At 41.8% G+C, this 19,935-nt stretch overlaps 1 protein-coding gene across 7 annotated transcripts in view; it reads right to left on the bottom strand.

Moving 5' to 3' along the window:
• Positions 1–232: 232 nt before the first annotated feature.
• Positions 233–19,935, bottom strand: part of NAV1 (neuron navigator 1) — a 352,671-nt gene continuing 332,968 nt past the window's right edge. For 6 of the 7 annotated variants that reach the window (XM_023501861.2, XM_023501860.2, XM_023501862.2 and 3 more), the window contains 13 exons: positions 18,464–18,660; positions 17,116–17,302; positions 16,859–17,027; positions 16,240–16,337; positions 15,810–15,905; positions 15,144–15,303; positions 14,580–14,815; positions 13,251–13,405; positions 13,028–13,099; positions 10,178–10,374; positions 9,547–9,665; positions 8,293–8,490; positions 233–6,614 (listed from right to left, as the gene is read on the bottom strand). In XM_023501861.2, the coding sequence (XP_023357629.1) occupies positions 6,519–6,614; positions 8,293–8,490; positions 9,547–9,665; positions 10,178–10,374; positions 13,028–13,099; positions 13,251–13,405; positions 14,580–14,815; positions 15,144–15,303; positions 15,810–15,905; positions 16,240–16,337; positions 16,859–17,027; positions 17,116–17,302; positions 18,464–18,660 (1,980 nt within the window). In that variant the 3' untranslated portion in view covers positions 233–6,518. The remainder of the gene's footprint in view (positions 6,615–8,292; positions 8,491–9,546; positions 9,666–10,177; positions 10,375–13,027; positions 13,100–13,250; positions 13,406–14,579; positions 14,816–15,143; positions 15,304–15,809; positions 15,906–16,239; positions 16,338–16,858; positions 17,028–17,115; positions 17,303–18,463; positions 18,661–19,935) is intronic. The other variant, XM_023501863.2, reaches the window with a different exon arrangement.

The following is a 19,935-nucleotide window of genomic DNA, read 5'->3' as shown; positions in this document are numbered from 1 at the left end:
GGTGGATTCCATGTTCACATTCCCTGACAGAAAAGAGCAGGTGATAACTTATATGGACGGTAAGACCTGTTCATTTAGTTTTGAGGATCAGGCATATTGAGGTAGCTCACTTCATTTAGCAACCTTAGGAAACAATAATAGATCAAGGCAAATGGCATCTTTGAATTTTTACCCAGTGACACAAGGAATAGGCTGAAAATTTTATAGAGGAAAAAGATTAGAGAGACACTCATTGGACAATACAGGAGATAACTTTATTGAAACTCAAATGGTATCAGACAGATGAATCCAGCTGGGAGGAGACATGCCTGGGGTAGAGGGAGGGCAGCCAGGTGAGGCTTTGGTGGTGATGGCCTCTCCAGCTGACCCTGGCATGGATTTGATTTTTAATCAATTTCTTATTAAAAACAGGTTGCTATGGGGACAGCCCAGCTCTTTTCATGATTGTTACCGCAACTATATACATCAATTTGCTTTCCAGGTTCAATGTTGCTTTCTTTATATCAGATATAAAAAGCAAAGTGGAAGAAAAGGAATAATGGGAGCACAAATGAGAGAAAAAACACACACAGAGAGACACACAGATCTGGAGACCTGTTGATTGGGCTTTTGCTCCCAATAAATTTTTAAAAAAATGTTACAAAAGCTCCCTGGCCTGTCCCACTTGCCCTATGCTTGAGGAATACCATGCATTTGAGAAACAGATTCCATCAAATAAGCAGTGCATCTAAAACAGGATAAGATCTAGTGGGGTGGTGGTGGTGGATTTATTTTAAAAAAAGGTTTTATCTTGTTCTAGGAAAAAAAAAAAAGCTAATGTTGGAAAATGAGCCACCGCGCAGCAGTAGCCCAAGAGACTGGCTGGGGATTCTAGGAATTCTCATCCAATCATTCCCTCCCCCTAGCCTCAGAGAGGCTGCAGCTAAGTAGGAAGCTCCTACGGCAAGGGAAATGTCCCAAGTGCATGTCATGTGCCTTTTGGGGAGGAAAAAGGTGTTTTTAGTGCAATTTGCCAAGTTCACTGACTATTCTTGGAGCCTCAAAGCTCTTTCCCCTCAGATTCTTATAGCACTAGTGCTCAAAACACAAGTGGGTTCTAATAGAGGGCTAAGAGTATCTCTCTGTCTTGTGGCCAAAGGCTCTTCACTTGGGAATATCTTCTAATTTGAAGCTCAGATTAAGCTATTTCTCCTACTTTTCCTCATGGGCCTACTAGCTTAAAAGACTATGAATTTGGGATAAGAAGCTCTTTTCAGATTTCAAAACCAAACCAGTAAGTTCTACCAAAATATCTGAACCGTACTTTTGGCTACCTAACTTCACATCCTGCTTCTGGTATGAGGAGGATAAAAGATGGAGGGATCCTGATTCCATTCTTCTAGGCTGATCTAATGCCTTTTAAAGAAGGCTGGTGTTGGAGAGGGGACCCAATAGGTTAGCCAACTACTCTGGGTAATGAGGTTTTGACGGAATCCTCCCTCCCATCCAGTGTTAGTCTCTGAAACCTCCAAAGGGAAAAGGGACAAAAGGTTGGAAGAGATGACTGTCTCATAGAAACGTTAGCCCTGTGAAGTTTTGCTAGCTTATAATAGTAGGACCAGGAAAAGGCCCTTAATAAGTACAGCAGAGAGGGCTGAGGAAAAGTCAAGAGGTACTTCTGGGTAAGATCCCTCTCAGATTAGGGCTATTGTCATTCCTATCTAAACCACTAATGTTTATCAGGGACAAATATGAATACTCTCTTGCCTTGTGGTCTCTTAAAAAAATAAAAAAGGATATGAGTTAAAAGTGTGGCTGCAGAATTGGAATCTTGGACCTTCTCACTGCTGGTCCTTAAGTCTCTCAATGTGGGGACTATGTGGTACCCACAGTTCCCTATAAATACTAAAGAGCTAAATTATACATCCATGGACTTCTCCCAGTCCCATGGCCAGCCTGGCAACACAACATTCTTCATGGCACATTGGGAAGAAAAAATTATTCAAGAAAGCAAAGGGTCACAGGCAGATTTTCCTCAAAAAAGAACTAAGAACTCCATGTGCAGAAAATGGGGACTCAAATTTGAACTCTTTTTCAGTTTCCCTTGGTCATCTGAAAGCCACCTTAAACTTGTACTTTTTTTTTCATTTTCCCCCAGACTGGTGATTGAACACATATTATAGTTGTCTCCTTCTTTCCTGGGAGCCACAATCATGCTTGGGAAGATGCTTGGAAAGCCTGGTATTTAATGGAATTTTTTTTTATTTTTTGCAAAGAGCCATGCCCTTACAGGGAGAGTAGCTTTAGCAGTCTTTCACTTAATTGCTTTAATGTGCTTCTTTTGACTGTGGATACAGGGATATATATGACTGACCCACTTCTGAATGATTATCTTGGGACCTCTACCTTCTCATTTCCTATCATTTATTACCTACCTAAGGCTTGTTACAAGTCTTATGTTGTTACAAGGCTGAATTTTCTAGCTAGAACCTTAGGGATAATGCCTGTGTTCTAGGATCTGGCTTCTCTCAGTTCAATTAAGAAATAACTCATCAATGTGCATGTTTTTGAGTTCTTTTTACTACTCCGATGGCATTGAGGATGCCCAGGACAAGATAGTGAAAAGAAGAATCAGGACCTGGGAAATAACTTGAAAAACCATACTCAATTCTCTCATAATACTCTCTCTGTTAGATGTAGGCAAGAATGAGGAAATTGAGAAAGCTTCTACTGTGCTAAGTACTGCTTTGGATGCTTGGGTTCCTCACAGTTCAATATTGTAGCCTCCTTGGTTCCAGACCTGGGTTCTACTACCTTCCTACAAAGTGAGTAAAATTTTATAATAGAAATGGATGGAGCTGCTGTGGAAAGAGTTTTTTTAAGAGACTGGGGTCAGTCGTTCCCTCCTCCTGGAGAACCTGTAGAAAATGCAGTTTACCCTTTAGGCCACTGAGAAAACATCAGCATTCTTCTGGAGATGGAAAGAGGGAAAGTTCATAATCTTTGGGAACTTATTAACCAGAAGAAGGTGGGAAGCTATTAGAAAAAACTTCTTTGTCCCTAAGGATAGTAGTTTGGGTTGTAGAAAATTCTGACAATTTATGAGGGAACTCTAGCACTGAACCAGTTAGTAGAAATTTCATAGTAGGGGTCACCCACAGACCATTAGCAGCTTCCTTCTCCCTGCAGCCTCTAATTCCATGTGTGGCTCCATGATGGTGGATTTACACAACAAGGATACAAGCACACACATTTACACAAGGACAAAGAAATGAGCACCTTAGAGCTGCACAATTTGTGGTTTCTTTGAAAAGTCTCCATGATGAGGTTTCAGAATACAGGAAAGCAGCAAACAGATACATCCCATACTTGCCCCTACCCTAACCCAGAAGTCTTTTATAGTTTTAAAGCCAAGGGCAAAGAAAAAAAGCTGGATCATATCATATGAGGCCATCTCCATCCACAGCAGAGAGGATGTTACCTCTCCCAGGACTGTGGCTCTCCCCCAAAGAAGGTGCCAGGTATAGAAATCATAGAGGTAATTTCCTACCCAACTCAAGGCTTCCAGGAAAAAGGGAGAGGAGGAGCCATGACAGATTAGCATCTCCTGAAGGTGCCTGAGTTCCAGAGACCAACTTTTCCTCTCCTAAAGATAGGATCCCTGTGGCCTGAGCAGGGAAGTAGGGATCTAGCTAAAAGGGATGTTGTAGGTCTGCTCCTATCATGTACTCTTGGGCAGTGAGGGAGACATCAAGTTCTCTCTGTCTCAGCAGAGTCTGGGGTGAGCATCCCAGGGGATTTTAGCACCATGAAGAGGCTCAACCTTTTGCAGCTACCACCATGTCTAAGTTTTCTCTGCAAGATGATTGATCCCTCCCAGTGAGGGGCCCAGATGTGCAACTGTAAACAGGGTCCCAGGCTCCTGAGAGAATTCTGCAGATGTCAGATTTTTCTCCTTGTGGGAGAAACACTCACCCTAGGGTGGGACAGCAGGAGACCTGGGCTGAATGCAGCAGGAGACTGAGAGCAGAGGTGGGGCACAGATCCCAGGAACAGAACAAAGATGGGAAATCACAGCAAGAGAGGCCTTCGTGACCCTATCTGCTAAGGAATCAAAAGAGATCCAGGGCTGTATCCATGGTTACCTGGGAGACTGGAATTTCCTTGGAGGGCATGTCTGGAGGGAAAAAAAAGGAGGCTTCTCATTTCTTCGTTCTCTCAATTGGCCAGTAACAATCCAAGTCAGAAGGCATTGGCTAAACAGCACCAGAAGGGAAGGGGCTAATTGCTCCTTCCACCCATATTAGGCAACTTTAGATAGCTAAGCCGTGGTTGGAGCTGGAGCTCCAGGAGGGGCTCAGAAGCGGCCAGCCAGCCAGAGCCTATCTCTTATCCCCTTTCCTTCTGAGCTGGGACAAGTAGCTCAAGGGCATCCCCCTCTCTGCACAGCAGAGGTCTTTAAGGCAGTGATTTCAGCACCATCCTCGGACAAAGAGCCTCTTCCCATTACAGAATTGCATAAATTAAGCTGTGTTGGTCAGGTGTCTTCACAGATCAGGGAATTAGCAGCAGCAGCAATAGCGATGATGGGGCTCAGCAGCGGAGTCCCTGGTGACCGATGGGTATGACCGTGAATAAGGGGTGCAGAGGAGCCTCTTGTTAGGAGCAGTGAAGCATCTGAGCTGAATGTTGGAACGCCACTAGCTTGTGGGGGAAGAGAAGCAGCAGGAGAGAATGGTCCATGTTTGGATCCCTCCTGACTCGGGTGAACTTTTACTCCTTGGGAACCTGGAGGGTAAACCAGGCCCAGGACTGTTGTTGAGCAGTGACATGCAAGCAAAATATTTGTTAAATGGATAAATGTGTAAAGCCAGAAACATTGGCTATGCTAGGAAGCTGGAGCTTGGGCCTTGGTGCTCCTGGAGCCTTTCAAATATGATAGGAAGTGAATTTTCTTATACTCAAGAGAGTATCTCACAATCCTACAGTCTTTCAGGCTTTGGTACTGGATCTTCAGACCCCAATAAACCATATGTCCAATTGGAGGCTTCTTTTCTTGCTTGCTCTCTAGGGTGTATATGAAACGGTTTCCTTAGAATTTGAAATCTGCTGTCTTTCAAGGCCAGGTAGTGAAAAGGTACACACTGGTTCCAGGTTCCTCAACCTGTCAGAACCTCTGGCACAACAAAGAAAAGGGGCATCTTCAGCACTTTTTAAGTGACAAATGTTCCCTTCCTATCCACCATTCTTCCCAGCTCTGTCAGTTTTCTGCATTGACTGAACACTGTGTCTTCAACTGCTGAACAATTCACTGCCTGAAGGTGAGTGGGTGATGGCCAGGGGATTTGGTCTCGACTGGGCACCTGAGAATCAGAGTTCTTCTAGTTCTGTAGTTCAGTCCATGGGGAAGAACAGGGCTGAGCTTCTAGCTTGATGGTTGGACTCTCCATTCTAGGCTAGAACTGAAGCTTCCATCTAGAGCTTGTGCTTTCTTGAGAGAAGGAAGTGGTCCTCTGGTCCCTTCAGCTTGGTCCTCCACCACTCCAGGCCTCCTCATGAGCTGTGAGGACACTAGAGCTGGATAACATGGCAGGGAAGCTTAGTTGATGCCCAAAGAAAGCCCTCAGAAAATCCATACTAAAATTTGGAAAGGAACCCAAGAACCATTTAGTCTTGAGGGGAAAAGGAAAAAATAAATAGATAAGTGGGAGAAAAACGAAATAAAAGGCAGGGTTTATTGGCTGTCCTCATGCATATTAAATTAGAGGGTACAAAGACAGAACTAACAGTCCTTCTTTGAGGGCCAGATGGAGGGGTGTTGTGTCTGTGGCTTGGCAGGGTATATATTGACAGCCATCTTCAGGACATCCTGTAGGTCATCAAGGGGTTTAGGAGCAGGCAGCTCTCTCTCTACCTTGACAATTGTTTCCCCTCTCCAGCTTCATCTTTTCCATTTGATTTTTAACCCTTTATCAACAGAATTAAAACCTTTATTTAAAAACAAAATTTTTTTAAACCACATGCTTCTTTTTTCTAGGCTCCATCCAGGTCTCTGGGAGAGAGCTGCTGGCAGTGGCAGTAGGGTTGGGAAGAGGCTGGGAGAGAATTTGGGGAGCTCCTGCTCCCCATGCCTTAGGTTTCACTTCATAGGACTATCTCCCACACAACTGTTCATAATTGGCTAGAAACTGCTATAAGTTTCTCCTGATGCCTTGTCACCTGCCCATAAAACCCGAGAGTTTGTAGTCAGACAGAAAACCAAGGAAAAAAAACCTCCCAGAATTTCCCCTCTCCCCAAAGTCTTGAGAGGAGGTCAGTCTTTTATCCAGAGGAACAAGCTCCCCTCACCCCACCCCACCAACCCTAGGAAGTCCTCCAAGGTGCAGCACCAGAAAGCCTGCCCCTCCCCTCCCACCAACTCCCTCCAGTTCACTTTTCTGGGCTGTAGATGGGTGCTCTGAAAGAAGAGGAGGAGGAAGAGCTGACATAGCTGAGGCCGGCTCACTCTGCTCTCTGGGGCAACAGCAGCGGCTAGGTCCTCAAAGTGACGCCTGGAGGTTTGGGTCCAGGATGGTTTCTCTGTCTGGAGACTCAATATAGTTGGCAGCTTCTTGGAGTTTCAGCAGCATGGCCATCTGAAAGAAGCAAGAATAGGTAGTTAAAATAGTGGCAGGCTTTCACAGTCTGGACCTGGGGGAGAGAAGTAGAGAATTCTAATCTTGAACCCAATATATTTAAGATGGCAACAATAGAGGGTATCTAGAACCCAGCTTCTTACACTGGTTTAAGATCCCAAATGGGGTCTTGTAACGGGGATTGCAAAATTGGAATTTGTCATCAATAAATGTTTGATTTGTATGCCTATTTTTACATACCTATATATATACATATACCTTTACATACTTAAATTATATATTTAAATTTAAATAAATTCACATATACTTATACATACCTTTATATACTTAAATTATTTCAGGGGTCATGAGTAGAAAAAGTTTAAGAAGCCCTGCTTTAGAAGACAAGGGCCATTCCAACAGCTTCTTTATCAGTTGCCTTCCTCCTTTCAGTTTTATTTATATATGCAAATCTGCACATGCAAGATTTATATATACTGATTGCTTATAATGTTGAAGGTACTGTGTTATACTTTTATGTGAGATTCAAAAATAAATTATGGTCCCTGACTTTAAGAAACTTAATTATAACCAATATTTCTATAGTAATGTAAGGTTGAAAAAGTGCTTTCTTCAGTTAATGAAAGAATTAATATTACAATGAAAGCTATGCCCATTCAAATAAACTTTGTTTATATCATAATCACTTTTCTCAGTACTGTGCTAACCATGGGTCCAAACTCCTTAGCATGCTATCTGGAATATCCAACCTCATTTTTAGATAATTTGATAATAACTTCCCTCTTCCCTATAGCTAAGGATGGCCAAGAACCTCTCTGTTATTTCTAGCAATAACTACTTAGGAAAGATCTCCAAGATTAGTAAAGAGTGACTATGCAAAGGACAGCTAGTTGGTATAGTGGATAGAGCACCAGCTCTGAAGTCAGGAGGACCTGAGTTCAAATCTGGTCTCAGACACTTAACACTTCCTGGCTGTGTGACCCTGGGAAAGTCACTTAACCCCAATTGCCTCAGCAAAAAAAAAAAAAAAAAAAAAAAAAAAAAAAAAAAAAGTAATCATGTCATGCAAATATTTTTTATTTTTTAATTAAAAAATTTGCAAGCATTCTTTAACAAAATTTATTTTTAACTGGGGTTGCAATAACAGATAATACCTTTAAGATCACCTGAAGAGATTTAGATTTAATATAGGATACAATTCCTAATAGAAAAGTGAATCAGATAATGAAATAGATGAAGAGATCCTTAGGAGTCTCTTTCCTTCTTAATGAGGTAACTGGCATATATTTAGGCACTTAATAATGCCATTTGAATTGAAATGCTCTCCCAAAGGAGATAGACATTATTTCTGCTAGGGTAAATGAAATCCCATCTGCTCTGGGCCCTTGCAACCTTATAGTTCTGGGAGATACCTAGGTGAGGCAACCTTCAAGGCTCAGATTTTTGGGGTAAGTATCTGGGTGGCAATGAGGATTAAAAGGACCCTAATATGTACTTAATACTCCTCTAAGCCTAGCATCTGCTTGAGTTTGTCAGAAGTTTTAAAAACTATCTTTCCGAGAAAGATTCAGAGCTTCTCTTTCCCCTGGTCCAGGAGTCTGACATTTTCATTCTGCCATCAGAGTATATGAGAGTCATATTTGCAACTCTCATTCTCCCATTAGTGACCTTTACTCACCAGAGGGTCTGAGTCTAGAGAACTGGGGGTACTATCCTTGACAGTTCGCTCCTCGGGGGGTGAGGCTGTGCTGTGAGGGCCTACACTAGGTGGAGGCAAATGATATAGTTTTGATTGGTCCTGTTGGGCTGAGGGCCAAGGCAAAGTGTCTCGAACCCATTCTACTGGGTCTTCCCAAGCTGCTTTTTGTCCATGGACCTGGAGGGAAAGAGATAAGATCATCAAAACTATTGTTCTCATAGATTTGTGACTTCAAAGTCTCTTTCGGGTTCCCATGGAGAATTTGAACTCTTTCAGAATCTGAACCCTGAGACTTCCCCGACCTTGATTTTTTTTCCTTTTGCCCAGTTTGGGAAATAGAAAAGAAACAATGAACTTTTTAAAGAAATAAATGATCAAATAAGCAAGTAAATAAATACATAAATAAATATTAAGGTAATGGTGATGCCCTGGAAACATATTGAAAGATAGTTACCTCAAAAATAAATTATGTTAATGCATCAGACTTGACCAATGACATATACTATTTATAGATTCATTGAAATGCTGACACAAAAAGACCTTAGAGAACTTAAATTCAATTCCCTCATTTTACAGAGGATGAAAAATGAAGAAAATGAAGTTCAGAAATAGCTTTGTCTTGCTAATTGGTTCATCCAATGTTAGAGTTATCCAATAGTAAAAACCTAGTTTTTGGTTAAATCTTAACTGCCCCGCCCCCAAATGCTTCCACATATGTCATTTCATCTTGGAAATAATTCAGTGAGAAGGATAGGGCAGGAATTATTATTTCTACTTTGCATATAAAGAAATTAGACCAGTGAAGCTAAGAGATTTGACCATTATCTAATGGCAAATTAATGAATGAACCCAGATCCACTGCATTTTTTAGGTCACCTGACTCACTGTTTTTAAAAATTTTATTTCACTCCTACAGAGTACTTTGGGTCTAGTTCAGACTCAGGTAGGCTAAATTAGAGGATCTTGGTAAGCATTTGCTTAAGTTATTTGTTTCAATTGCTAATGCAATGCTCTCTAGTAAATGGCAAATTATTTGTTAAATTGAATTGTCAGAATCAGTATGGGGAGCAATTCAGCCAATCAATCACCCATGATTCTCCTTCATCAACAATTTCACACAGGATTCAAGTCTTATGCTCTGATGTTGTAGGAATTTGTATATCGATCCAGTTGGGAGAGATCTAGTCTTGGAAGAGGATTGGAACCAGAGGTTGAGAATGGGAAGGGTCTTACCTTGATCCCATCTTTGGCCCCTTCCTGCAGGTAAGGAATGATGGAGTTGTTCCATAGGTCAATGAACCAAGTGCGGAAGTCTTCAATGCCAATTGGACAGGACAAGAAAAAGCATGGGCCTAAGGGAAAAGGAATTAGATTGTGGTGAGAGTGGCCAAGGACCCTGTTTGCTGCACCCCTTTATTCCTTTACTCTCCTCCATATTAGGTCTAGAAAGATTTGGTCTTCAAAAGATTCAGGAAAATAGAGCTGGGACAGGAGTGAGTAAATGGAATCATCTACTAGATATCATGTCAATCAATGGTCTACATTTTTGAGGTAAATGGACTTTAACATACTTTAAAATACCTTAGGTTCCTATACCTTCTTCTCCCGCCTCCCTTTTCTATAGATGGGAAAACTGACGGACGGGGACTCATTGAGATGATAGAAATGACTGGATCATGGCCAGATGTCTAGGTGCTTAATGAACACTGGTTTAAAAAGCTGACTGGACCTAAATATGGCACCAGGAGGTCTGGATAATCTGCTTAAATGCTGGAGATTCCAGGAAGAAAGGAAAAGTCAAGCTCTTATAGAAAAAAGGTAAAAAAGAGATCTTCTCCACAAAAGCCAAGAGGATTCCCAATACCTATGAGGAAGTCTGAAGTGCTGTGTTTCTCTAGGAAGGTATGGAGATGATACCACAGCTTGGGCACCCAGTCCAGCACTCGAAGAAGCTCTTCCTTGTTGGCATTGATATCACTGTCTGACTCTACCAGCTTCCTCCTCAGGTAACGCACCAGGAAGCCGTTAGCTGGCTCCACATTGTTGGAAAATGTCAGCATCCTACCAGCAGGAAAGAAGAGAACAAGTGAGAAGGGCACTGGAGGACCAGGGCTAGGATCCATCCATCTATCCATTTTCTACTCTGACCACTACCCATTAAAGCCTCCTTAGTCTCTTCTCAGATACTAATGGGAGAGATGAGATTCAGGGTTGGGTCCATGAGCACTTTGGGCTTTTATTTCATCTACCCACCTAATAGCTCACCCAAAGATTCCATGTGTCCTGTTGCTGTCCCCCTTCAGCCCACCTACCATACTGACCAGGGACCGTGTTCTACCCTCCAAATATTCAGTTTGGCATGTTGCTCTGGAGCTGATGCCTCCTGCTGGTAAGTGAAATAGTAAAAGCTCATCTTAATGTACTCTCGATTCCTAGATGTATTAATGATTCCTAGATTCCTAATGTGCTAGATTCCTAGACTATATTACACATTCCAGCTAGCCCTCCACTAGGACACCAAGGTTTTTTCACCTTCCTATTCCATATATGTACCATCCTATTCCATTTTTTTTACTCTAGGAACAATCATCAAATAAATAATCATCACAAAAAGGATGCTGATGGTCATATATAATATTATATAACAATCTCGAGTGTCCCATGGATCTACTTACAATCTCTTGAACTACCTAGACTAAAGAATATCCTTTGCTGACCATCGTTCTCCTATATGTATTGTCTCCCTGTTAGAAGCACATTGAAGGAGGTGTTTGTATCACTTTTGTATTTTTATTTCTAACCATTAGCACAGTGTCTGGCACACAAGATGTGCTTAGTGAAGATCTGGGATCTATGGCACTCATTTCTAATTGATAATTCTACAGCAGCAATTCTTTTTTTTTTTTATCATTTTTAAAAATAAAAGCTTTCCTGTAAATAAAAGGCTATTAAAAAAATAAAATAAAAGCTTTCTATTTTCAAAATACATGCAAAGATAGTTTAACATTCACTCTTGCAAAACCTTATGTTCATAATTTTTCTTTCTCCCTTCCCCAGACAACATGTAATATAATATAGGTTAAACATATGCAGTTTTTCTACACATATTTCCACAATTATCATGCTATAGGAGCAATTTTAAAATCTTTCAGTTCCCCAATTCTAACCCCACCCCACCCCATTCTCTTCCAGGAAATGTCCTAGCATCCTTGACCATGACTGAATTCTTCCAAAATGAATTAATCTCTGAACCTGAAAAACCTCTCTATTCTTTTCCTCCTCTCCTTCTCTCCAGTCTCAGAGAATAAGGTAGTCCTCTTCTTGGATAAGATTAAAATTTCTACTTATATCTTTAATCTAGTTTCTTTCCCAGTTCTTCTAAGAACCTGGGACTGATGGTCTCTTATCAGTCTTTGCTCTCTTCTTCTCTCTTCTTCCTACCAGAAGGATCTTTGGATCCTTCTCAAATGCATACAGATATACATTCAGATGTCTGTATCCTAAATATATTTTTTCTTGATTCTGCAAACCTCTTAAATTGTCATCCTATATTTCTATTTTTTTTTTTTTTACTTCTTTGGAAAGGATCGTCTCTACACTTGCTCTTTCTGTTTTCCCACTTTCTACTCATTTTCCCACCTCTTTGTCGGGGACACACAGACACAGACACACACACAGTCCTTCCATATCTGTGTTTATTGAAATGCTTTGCCTTTTTCCATACCTAACTCAGTGCCAGTCTACTTCATGAAGCCTTTCTCTTACTCCCCCAACTAAAACGATCTCTTTCCTTCCACAATTTTCCTTTGTGTAACTTGTCCAGCTCTCTTTCTAATCACAGTTTATCTTGCATCATACTTATTCATGTGTGTATCTTATCTTCTCCCCTCATCCCTTATAATGTAATTGAGGGCCAGGAATGTGCTGTTTTTCATCTTTGTATTCCATGCTTAACACAGTACCTTCTACTGATAGTAGGATTTTAATGTTTGTGGAAATGAATTTATCTCACTTAATTAATCCTTTTTAGGTATTAATAGCCTGTCCTTAGAGCAGAAGTGGTTGCAAATCCATATGATAGGGCTAACTCTCTAACCCAGGGACTGGTGAACTGGAGGTAATGGGACAAAACCAGTCTACTTTTTGAATAGTCTGAGAGTTAAGAATGGCTTTTATATTTTAAATAGTGCTTTACTCTATTTAAAAATTTAAAAAAAATTTTTTTAGCTTGGGCTATTTAAAAAAAAAAAAAACCAGACGATAGGATAGATTTGGCCCTTAGGCCATAATTTGGTAACTCCTGCTGTAACCCCATAATTTTTCTTACTAAGAGGGTTTATTTCTTTTTCATTGGTCTCCTTGACACTATTGAAATGGGTATATTCCTTCACTTGATTTTCTCTAAATCAAGAGCTCTGCTTGCTTCTTTTCTTTCGCTGTCTCCAGCCTCTTTGGCTACAACTTCTAGAATACAAGTTCTTTGTGATGGGTGTAGGCAAGGAAAGATGGAGGGAGGGAAATTGGGAGATAGAAAAGGGCATTGATTGTCTACCCAGGCCCAGGATTTTCTTTCGCTGTCTCCAGCCTCTTTGGCTACAACTTCTAGAATACAAGTTCTTTGTGATGGGTGTAGGCAAGGAAAGATGGAGGGAGGGAAATTGGAGATAGAAAAGGGCATTGATTGTCTACCCAGGCCCAGGAGTAGGATCCTTACCTGAAGCTTAAGTGCAGACCATGGTTAGGGGTCATCTTCACAGGCTGATTGGTGGTACCTATGATATAGGGGCTATGGAGAAAAGGGGATTGGGAGACAGAGAAACAAACATGAATTTGTTTCAGATGTTGCTCCTTGCCATACCAATATCACAGAGAGAAAGCTGATGGACATGGAAGTCCAGCTTCCCATAAGTACATGTTTGCTCCTGGCCTTGGCTCACCATTTGTGGTATTTGCAGGTAAGAGCTCCATTGACTAGTTCACTGAGGGATCCCGCCTCACTCAGATCATCCAGCAGAATCACCAGGGGCACATCCCCGATGCCTGTCTCCCGATCAATCTGGTTAGCTAGGTTGGAGAGGTATAATTGCAGGTCCTGGGGGGAAAGGGTAAGAGTGGGTGAAATCCCAAGAAAGAACTATATCCTCACGACAAGTATTTCAAGCCAAAGAAGTAGCATTACATCCTATGATGAAAAACATTTTCACCTGGGCATCTTATTTGAGGGTTGATATTGGGTATCCCACCTAAATCACCCTTGGTCCTAAGGATCTTGGGAAGGCTATGTTAATTATGGATCAGTGTGGTGAACCTGGAGAGTTCCTAAGCAGAAACAGATTCTCTGGTCTCCTAAGCTATGAGCTCCAAGTCCCTCAGAGGTATCAGCATTAATACAATTTCCTGGGGTTCTTATGGGACCTGTACTGTCTATCTTAGCTAGAGATTAAATGAGATAATGAATGTAAAGTACTTTGCAAAACGCTAGCCTTATAAAAATTAGCTATTATTATAGAAAGCTAGATTTGAACCAAATCCAAGGGGTTCAGGGAGAAGTTAATTATGTCTAGCTCTCTGTGTTTCACAGAAAGTCTGAGGAAAGGAATGATCCCAAGGAGGACAGGAAAGGGAAAAAAGAGGTGAGAGGGTTAGGAATTATGGCAGAGGATAGGATTAAAGAAAAACCAAATAGCAATAGAGGAGATGAGATAGAATAGAGGGGAGAGGAAGGATATATATCCTTTGAAAGGAAATTAGAGTGAGGAAGAAGGGACATGAAAAAGAAGGGAAACAGAAAAGAAATGTGACCAACTCATTTTGCTGATATGGAAATCAAGGCCCAGGAGAGAAGGAAAAGAGTAAGACAGAAATAGTGGGGAAGGGAGGAGTATTTATGGGATGAGACTTTAGGTCATCATTGACCAGCAGAGAAGGTAAAGAGTAAGACAGAGATAGTGAGGAAGGGAAAAGCGTTTAGGGCAGTAGTACTCAAAGTATGGTCTAGAGAATCCTGGGGATCTCTGAAACTCTTTTAGAAGGTTTACAAATTCAAAAATAGTTTTTATTTCCAATATGGTAAATGTCTATAAATATAATCCAGATAAACAAAAACGCTTTGGAGAGATCCTCAATAAGTTTTAATAGGATAAAGATACTGAAAACAAAAGTTTGAGAACCACTGGTTTAGGGGATGAGACTTTAGGTCAACATTGGATTTGGGATGAGTTTGGCCAAGTGAGCCAACACTTATAGGGTGTCCTGGGAGCAGGTACCTTGCAAGACTGCTGATGCATGTTGAAGGTGCTGACGATGCCCTCGGTGACTTCTCGGCCTGAGCGTTCTACCAGGTACTCAGCCAACCTGTTGGTCAGGTAGGTCTTGCCTGTACCACTGGGGCCCGAGAGAATGAGACGTCGGTGCTTGAGAAGCAGGCTGATGTAGTGTTGCATCATGGGCTTGGGGATCAGTGTCTCAAATACTAGGCTGTCAACACACTTCTCCTTTAGACCTGTACCCACCACCCAGGAAAAAAGCTGAGGTTAGAGTCCTAAGGAATGAAGCGGCCCCAGAAGGGCTTACACATCCTTTGTCCAGGAGGCCTCCTGAGGAGCTTAAAGTCATTTTTCCTCAAGGCTTCATGGAAAGCTTCCAGAGAAGAAGCGAGAACCAGAGTGCCAGATTCTGAGAGACACTCAATACACTGTACTGAGAGAAATCAATTTAGGATTTAGGTTTATAGGTAGGGCTCAAGAAGAGGTATCAGAGGGAAGGTACTAATATTTTGTTAAGTCTCTGCTTCCACTCTGCGCTACCTGTACCCTGGTAAAAGGACTGACCTTTGAGGGAGACGGCAATGCTGTTGACACCCCGACGGCATGGTGGTAGCTCTGGGGGCTCTGCATCTAACACCCGCTTAACGTGGCTGATGCTGTAGCCATGAACTGATTCAGTGCTCAAGCCCAGTGTAGAAGCTGGGTCCATCTTGGTAATATAATCCTATGAAAAGGGACAGGAAAAAGATGAATACAGCAAAAGATAAAGAAGGGACAAAGGAAAGGATTAAAGGTGACAGAAATGGGGCATTCAAACATCAACATCTCTCCTGAGCACTTTTTTTAAAAAAAAGCTTTTTTATTTTCTAAACACATGCATAGGTAATTTTCAACATTCAGTCTTGCAAAACCTTGTATTCCAAATATTTTTCCCTCCCTTCTCCCCTAGATGGCAAGTGATACAATATATGTTAACATGTGCAATTCTTCTATACATATTTCCATAATTATCATGTTGCATCAAAAAAATCAGATCAAAAAGGAAAAAATGAGAACGAAAAAAAGATGTAAGCAAGCAACAAAAAAGTGAAAAAATACGCTGTGATCCACACTGAATACTCTTGATAAAACATAAATATCAAGTTCTTAGGTAACTTAGAGATAACACAGTTCAAGACTTGGAGAGTGAATGATTCCCTTTAGTGGGATGAGACTCCTGATTTATCTTACCTTGAACACTTGGCAAACGGCTTCATCCAGCATCTTCCAGTCAATTTTGCCACTAACCTTGCTTGAGCCCAAGAAGAATTCCTGCTGTTTCAAGTCCTGAAAGCCCAAAGTAGAGACTAGTTAGTATTCTGGGGAAGCTAGTCAAGAAAAGTCCCTTCCCAAAGGGAAAGCTCTAGTTTGGAATGCTCCAAGAGTCTCCATTCAAAGAGCATTTTAAAGCTCCTACTATGTGCCAAGGGGTGCCTGAGGATCCAAAAAATAGAACTGAAACAGTTCCAGACTGCAATGAGCTCACATTTTACCTAATGGGAAAGCAGATTCGAGGGTTTTGTTTTGGAGGTTTTTTGGATGTAAATGAGTATTGTTCTGGTTTCCCAAAGCAGCTGTCTCTTCCCTACCACCCTGTCCCCAAACCCTGGCAACTCCTTACCCCTTTGATAATGTGCTGAGGTGGCATTCGGACTACTACTCGAAGAGTTACTTCTTCCTTTGAGCTACAGGTGCTGATGCCATCCATGGGAGACAGGTCTGTAGGAGTTGATGGGAAAGCCTGAGTGAATTCTGGGAACACATTACCTTCCTGAGGTTTTTCACAGCTGTTTTAATTAATCCCCTCATTTTTTCTAGTTATCCAAAGAAAAAATTGAGGCACAGAATAAGGAAATAACCTGAGTTAATAACTCTCCAATGTGTCTAATGATTCCTAGTCCCTAAATGTAGTGGTTTGAGTTCTGGACTTGGAATTAGGAAAGCCTGAATTTTAATCCTTTGCAAATCATTTAACTTTTTATAGCCTCAGTTTCCTTATCTGTAAGATGGAGATAATAGCACCAACTTAACAGGGAAGGGTCATTGTGAGGTTCAAGTAAAATAATATAAGTAAAGTTTTTTGCAAGTCTTGAAGCACTAAAATTGTAGCAAACCCCAAGGAAGAAGAAAATAGATTTAAGTGAGACTTGGGTTGCCCTTGCAGGAAGTGGGACAGTAGGGACAGAAGATGGGGTCCTCCTTCTCCCCATCCTTGAATACTCTCATCCTCCAGCAGGTACCTGTGTCTGTGAGGCTAGGACTGAAGGAATGGGCTAGGGCCAGTCCCAGGGAGCGACGTGGGGATGAGGCAGCAGATGAACCGGGGGCCTGCCCCGGAGTTGGACCAGATGAGGGACCTGGGGCCACCTTCAGCCGGTCATTCTCTGCCTTGAGAAGGTCCACCTCCAGCTGGGGAGAGAGCAGGAAGTTAAGGAGTGGGATTAGGGGCTGCTGGGGCTCAGACCACTTCTCCCACCAAGTCTGCCCCTGGGCTAACCTGCATATTATGCATAGTCTCCCGGAGCTGATCCAGTTGGTGGGCAGAGTTTAGAGCTTCCAATCGGATGTCTGTGAGTTTCATCTCCTTCTCCCACAGTTCTGATCGCAGCTCTGATACCTCTTTCTTTTCTGGTTCCTCCTCTTCCTCGTTGGCATGGAACATCCTATTTTGGTGGGGAATAGCACTGTAATGGATAAGTGAGCAAGAGACAGAAAAGAGACTGCCTTCAGTGATATCGACATTTCAGGGTGTTTCTGGGGGGCGGAGACAAAGATATAGACATGTGTCCCCGGTACCTCCAGATTTATAAAGCATTGATAGAGAATTCTATCCCTATCATTGATGATATGCCTATACTAAGACAGGAATTATTATTGGCACTTTTCTACATTGCATTCACAAAGGCCTACAGTGGATCATCAAGAAAAACTTTATTAAGTATCTACTATATGTCAGATACTGGGGACTCAAAGACAAAAATGAAAATTTCTGCCTTCAAAGGAGATAACACGTATTTATACAAGTGTATATAAATACACACATATGTATATATTTATTATCATTGTTGTTATTGACTGGACCTGTGATTTCAATAGTATAGGGAACTCTGGGCTTGGAGTCAGGAAATCCTGAGTTCAAATCGAGAGGTTGGGAACACCTTAAAACTCAAATCCAGCATCAGACACTTACTAGCTGTGTGACCTTGGACAAATTATTTTTTTAAAAGCTTTTTATTTACAAAACATATGCATGGGCAATTTTTCAACATTGACCCTTGCAAAACCTTTCTGTTCCAAATTTTTTCTTCCTTCCCCCCAGTCCCTCCCCTAGATGTCAGGTAGTTGGACAAATTATTTAACCTCTATTTAGTAATGACACTTCCCAGAGTTGTTGTGAGAATACAGTGAGGTAATATAGGATATAGTGAGATATTATTTGTAAAAAACCTGGGCCTGGCATATAGTAGGTACTATATAAGTATGAGAAATCATCATCATTATTGTTATTATTAAATTTCCTGGGACACAGATTTTAAGTGACCTTTCCAGGGTCAAACAACCACATGTAGGATTTAAAATCAGATTTTTCTAATTTAGAGGCAAGTACTCTATCCTTTATGCTGCAAGAGCTCCCTACACAAGTGATATATAAAATGTAATTTTGGAGAAAGGGGAAGGTCCTGGCAGCTGGGGTAGGGGAGTCAGACAAGGTTTCATGTAGAAGATAGCACTTGAATTGAGTCTTGAAGTACACTAGTGTTTCAAAGATGCCATGATGAGATGGAAATGGATTCCAGACATGGGACCATGGCTCAGGTAGGATTGGACCGAGGGGGCAGACTTACTCAGTGACGTCAATGCCCACAGAGGAAGAGTTGGAGGATTTGATGGATGGAGAGGCGGTCTCAGTGGAGCCGTGCTGCAGTTTCGGGGAAGATGGGGCCGAGGAGTCTGGTGTAGCGATCTCTTCAATGTCAGAGTAAGAAGAGGCTGACTTGGGGCCCTTCTTGATACTAAAGGCTTTGTTGAAGGAGCTACGAAGCTGTAAAAGAACAGAGCCAAGAGTGGAGCAAAGTAGAGGGTTATAGATCAGGACCCTGCCTGAGAGAAGCAGGGGAGGTACTGAGCCCAGCCTTAGCTGAACCTGGAGACTGAGAGAGCTGAAGGGAGATATTTTGCCTGATGGTAGAGTACCAGCCAGTGGGGATTAAGTCTTTTCTATATAAAGCTCCTCTTTGCATCAAGGAGTAAAAACAGACGAGTTCTCAAGGAATTGGGATTGGGAGAGAAGATAGACTCTTCTGGTGTATTTCTTTGTGGGAGCTTCCCTTTCATGTCCAGGGAAACAGTACCTCAGAGGGTAGGCTTCTATGTTCCTATTCTCCCAGGCACAGAAGGCAGTAAGGACATAATCATAGTGGGGCCCGTGGATGTTGGCTGGTGCTTCTGTACTGTAATGTGGGCACCTCAAACATATTTTTCCCAGCAGAAAAATTACTAATGTCTAGACTGGGGAGTCTTAACCTTTTTTTTTGTCATGATGCCTTTGGCAGTCTGGTGAAGTCTATTCTTAGAATACTGTTTTTAAATGTATAAAATAAAATATATAGAATTACAAAGGAAACCAGTTATATTAGGATATAATCTATCTATCTATCTATCTATCTATCTATCTAAACAAACCCATTTCATGGATCCCAAGTTAAGAACCTCTGATCTAGAACCTGGCAAAATTTGCGCCTCAGGATTTGATCTTTGATTTGTCCAATACCAGCAACCAGGATGGACTGCAAACCCAGGCTTTTCAGAAGGTGCCAGGAGGAGTATCCTCAAGTGTGGCTCAGTGCCTCTGATTCTAACATGGTCACAGTATGAACCAACTCTCCACTGCTCTCCCTTTTCCCTCCTTGGGGAAGGCCTCAATGAAATGGAACTTCATTAAAGATTTGAGCTAAAAATGCAAATCAGGGAACTGTCCCATGTTGCAGGTTCTGATCATGCAGCATGCACACCCATATGAATGCACACCCAGGAACCCAGACTTGGAATGGTGGCAAGACGCGGTAGGGTCGGTGGCAAGAGGCGGTGGGGATGGTGCCAGATATTGCAAGGGGTAGAAGTGAACCAGGGCTTTAGGATGGCAGGGGGAAGGAAGGGGAAAGTGTTGGAGTTTAATAGATACTGGGAACTTCCATTTCCAGGCTGTTGGGGGAGGGTAATCTCTCTTGGGACACAGGAAGACCTGCTTGGTGACAGCTTTCAGCTGGTGGGGAGTTGGTGACCAGATTCTTACTAAGTAGTTTATAATACATAAACT

The sequence above is a fragment of the Sarcophilus harrisii genome, chromosome 4 (assembly GCF_902635505.1).
Source record: "Sarcophilus harrisii chromosome 4, mSarHar1.11, whole genome shotgun sequence".
Classification (NCBI taxonomy): Eukaryota; Metazoa; Chordata; class Mammalia; order Dasyuromorphia; family Dasyuridae; genus Sarcophilus; species Sarcophilus harrisii.
Note: the sequence above shows the minus strand (reverse complement) of the source record. Positions and strands in the feature narration are given on the sequence as shown.